Source organism: Tarenaya hassleriana, unplaced genomic scaffold (genome assembly GCF_000463585.1).
Source record: "Tarenaya hassleriana unplaced genomic scaffold, ASM46358v1 Cleome20, whole genome shotgun sequence".
Lineage (NCBI taxonomy): Eukaryota > Viridiplantae > Streptophyta > Magnoliopsida > Brassicales > Cleomaceae > Tarenaya > Tarenaya hassleriana.
The window spans coordinates 2,497,409-2,501,251 of record NW_010965373.1 but is presented as its reverse complement, the minus strand read 5'-3'; the positions used below and the strand labels follow the sequence as shown (position 1 = coordinate 2,501,251).

The 3,843-nt window shown below is 38.6% G+C and overlaps 1 protein-coding gene across 2 annotated transcripts in view; it reads left to right on the top strand.

The window, feature by feature from the left end:
• Positions 1-93: 93 nt before the first annotated feature.
• LOC104813938 (eukaryotic translation initiation factor 2A) overlaps positions 94-3,843 on the top strand; it is an 8,992-nt gene continuing 5,242 nt past the window's right edge. Inside the window, exons 1-9 of one of the 2 annotated variants that reach the window (XM_010541749.2) lie at positions 94-193; positions 714-760; positions 846-1,200; positions 1,673-1,859; positions 2,296-2,530; positions 2,605-2,673; positions 3,119-3,220; positions 3,341-3,381; positions 3,659-3,792. In XM_010541749.2, coding sequence (XP_010540051.1) covers positions 730-760; positions 846-1,200; positions 1,673-1,859; positions 2,296-2,530; positions 2,605-2,673; positions 3,119-3,220; positions 3,341-3,381; positions 3,659-3,792 — 1,154 coding nt within the window. In that variant the 5' untranslated portion in view covers positions 94-193; positions 714-729. Of the gene's footprint in view, positions 194-235; positions 329-713; positions 761-845; positions 1,201-1,672; positions 1,860-2,295; positions 2,531-2,604; positions 2,674-3,118; positions 3,221-3,340; positions 3,382-3,658; positions 3,793-3,843 lie in introns of those variants that run through there. The other variant, XM_010541751.2, reaches the window with a different exon arrangement.

Genomic DNA, 3,843 nt, shown 5'->3' with positions numbered 1-3,843 from the left:
GGGGGGGGGGGTTAAATATGTTAATTTAATTTTAAATAAAATTCTTTTACTGGAAAAAGACGCCTTTCGAACCCTCCGACTGAGGCAGTTGCTTTCAAAAGCTGAAGAAATTTCGGGTTTAGGGTACAGAGAAGAATCGACGCCACGGTTCAGACTGAAGCCCAGCAATCGTCTCCGTTATTGCTTCAGACAGGTCCCTTCCTCTTTGTCCTTGATCTTCAATCTCTGATTTTTCATTTTCCCACGATTCAAGTTTGAGACTTGTGCATAAAAGTTGGTGAATTTAATATGGGTTCATGGAATTTCTGCAATTCAGTGAAGTGATTTGGTATCTAACGCTTCCTCTATGTTTCTGAAACATTTATGTCGCTATTTCCCGAATTGAGTGTAAATCAGCTTAATGTATTATTCAGCAAAAAAAACAAATCAGGTGAATGTGTAGGTTTTCGGTGGTGGGCATTCGAGAACATTTTTGGGTTTCTGAACTGTGAAATGAGGTTTTTGTGAAGTAACCATTTTGATGCCATTTTCATGAAACAGATGTGTTAATTCCAAACTAAATCAGTAGAATCCATTCGAGCATTGTGTTTTACTAGTTTCTTGTCCGTTGTACTGTTCAGGAATTTCGATTTGCAAAGTCTTTGGAGTTTGCATTTAAGCTTCTAACAACTGTACCTACTCTGGTGTTTTTCTTTTTGCTTATGCTGAAATAGGCGCCTTAAATAACCGATGAGTTCTTCACCATCTTTGGAGATTTTAGGTGCATCTTTCTGAAACTTAATCTTTTTCATTTGATGAGATTACGTTGGACTTCTGTTCTGAACTAGGTTTTGTTTCTCTTGCAGTTAGAGAACCAGAGGGTTTCTCTGTGTGGAATGGCCCCCCATTCAGCAACGGTCGACCCGCTCCTAAGCTTGAACGAGTACCATGCTCTAGCACAAAGTTCAGCGATGATGGATCTAAACTTATGGCCATGAAATCAGATGGAGTCATCAGTGTCTTTAACTCCATCAGCTTGAAAGAGGTTCGGTCATTCACGATACCAAATGTCACAGCTGCCGATCTATCTCCATGCGGGACATATCTCCAGACCTTTCAGAAATCCTCTACTCCAGAGGAGAAGAACGTGGTTATTTGGAAAGTTGAGACGGGCGATCTTGTTCATAGTCATTTCCAGAAAGCAATGACCAAATCCTCCTGGTAAGCTTGATCCCTTACTGGAGTTATATCTCTCTTGGTAAATTTGGACTTGTTTTTTTTTCGACAGACTTTAAATATATCACATACCCGTTAATTATTTTACATTGATGATGCTTACTGATTGTAATCTAAGTATTCAAAGTTCTCCCGTTACCTATGTCCATCCATGTGTCTAATGTCTATATCCACTTTGGATCTATGCAGAAATGAGAGCAAATGCGATGCATGCTTATGCATACATATTTGCCTTTCAGTAGACATTACCATGTGTCAAACTACCACATTTGCTAATTATGTTAGTAGTTTTCCTTTTATCATTGATTTTTGGAGATATGGTATGCTGACTCCTGCCCTGTGTTTAAACTTTGCATCTCAAATTACTGGTCATCTCCTCCGCTATGGGTTGGACATGATTGAGTACTTGTTATTGTGTTTTTTTTTATAATACCGTATTTCTGTTGCTTTTGTTTAGGCCATCAATCAGATTCAGCTCTGATGAATCTACTGCTTGCCGAGTAGCTACAAATGAGATCCAATTCTTCGAACCCAAAGATTTCTCCAAAGGAATAGCATCCAGGCTCAGAGTTCCAGGGGTGGCTGCATTTGAGCTTTCTAAGACTCCCGGTTCCCATGTTGCTGTATTTGTTCCTGAATCAAAGGTTTGTTTGGTTGCTTGGACTATCTTACTCTGGTTTTGAGTTGTGAACTTTGACTGCCTCATTCCTTGATCAATCCACACTGCTTTTTGGCATTCCATGTCTGTGCAGTCGTGTTTAGCGTGCCCCTCTGTAGGATTTTGAACAATCAATTTCACTAGCAGATCTATAACTTGGTACTTCTTAGAAGACGAAATAAACTGAGGCATTGAATCTAGGCACAAAGCAACTCAAGACTGGCTATGAAATGAAGTTTAATAATATTGTGTATGTGGATCCATATGCTTTTATTTGGTAATGTTATTGTGAATCAGAATTCATTCAATGTCGTCGAGATTGTTTTTTTTTTATTTCATTTCAGTCTGATTGCCCAAGAATGTGCTTTAGTATCACTATGTTATGTGATATCAAATTAACGCTTAAACTTAAACATGTTTAGGGAAGCCCTGGCAGTGTCCAGATATATGGATGTGGGAAAGAACTCCAGAGTCAGCCATTAGCCCGGCGAAGCTTTTTCCGGTGTTCGTCTGTTCAGTTTAAGTGGAATCATGGGTCTACTGGACTCCTGGTACTTGTACAATCAGATGTTGACAAAACCAACCAAAGTTATTACGGAGAAACAAAATTAAACTACCTTACAGTTGATGGAACACATGAAGGCCTTGTTCCTTTACGTAAGTTCCTAAGCTTTATATGTTCTTGTGATTTCTTGATGTGGTGAAGTACTGATTGTCTGGTGTATTGACAGGTAAAGATGGGCCAGTTCATGATGTTCAGTGGTCCTTCTCTGGTTCAGAGTTTGCAGTTGCTTATGGCTGTATCCTTTCCGTCAGTTATAGTGAATTTGGTTATGAAAAATCATGTCTTGATGATATCGGGTTCAAATGGCAACCAATTGAGCAATGAGAGTTTAGAAAGTTTTGAATTGTTTGTGGAGGTTAGTTTAGAGAATCTAGGGAATTGAGTTTATAGAGTTAAGAAAGAGTTAAGTTGATAGAGTAAAGTGATTTAAAGAGTTGAAAATCTGAATTCATGGAGTTTTCTGTAATTTATGAAGATGCTTATCTAGTGTTTATTCATGCATGCAGAGCTTTGTCTTCATTTTTTATAACTTATTCTGTTCTTTATTTGATTTGTTTCAATGACAATTAGTATGTGAGGATATTACAAGAACATTGTATCTGTTATTGTCTCTCCGATCAGATTCTTTCGCTGTCGTTTCTTCCATATACGTTTCTTTTCCTTGATTGATATTGCTTCAGTTATGCCAGCAAGTGTGACAGTGTTCGACAAGAAATGCAGACCATTGGTGGAACTTGGACAAGGCCCTTATAATACTCTTCGATGGAACCCCAAAGGAAAATGTATGCTTTCTGTTCATCGTTCCTGATTTTTTTTTTTTGTTGACTTTCTCGTCTTTATTTATCTGGCATAGAGTATCATACCGACTGACTGCATCTGTAACTTGGGTCCATGTTCCACAGTTTTGTGCGTGGCTGGATTCGGAAACTTGCCCGGTGATATGGTAATTGACAACCCTTTTTGTTCATCTTTTCCTTGTGTGAATTATTCTTTCTACTCGATCTTTCTCAATTAGTTGAACAATTTGAGATTGGCAGAGTATTACTGATATGTTCTTCCTCTTTAAGATGGCTACTTTGTTTTTACCTCTCCCTAATCCCTATACTTGCATCTTCAAATCACCGTTCTTCCATTGTTATGAGCTGATTTAAAGAAGTTAATACATTTCAGACATAAACTTGAGATTAAGGCGATGTTGATGTTGATGTAATAAATTTCAGGCATTCTGGGATGTCGTAAACAAGAAGCAGCTTGGGTCGACGAAAGCTGAGTGGTCTGTAACAAGCGAATGGTCTGCTGATGGACGATACTTCATGACAGCCTCAACAGCTCCGAGACGTCAAGTTGACAACGGGTATGCAATCTCTCTCTCTCTCTCTCTCTCTCTCTCTCTCTCTCTCTCTCT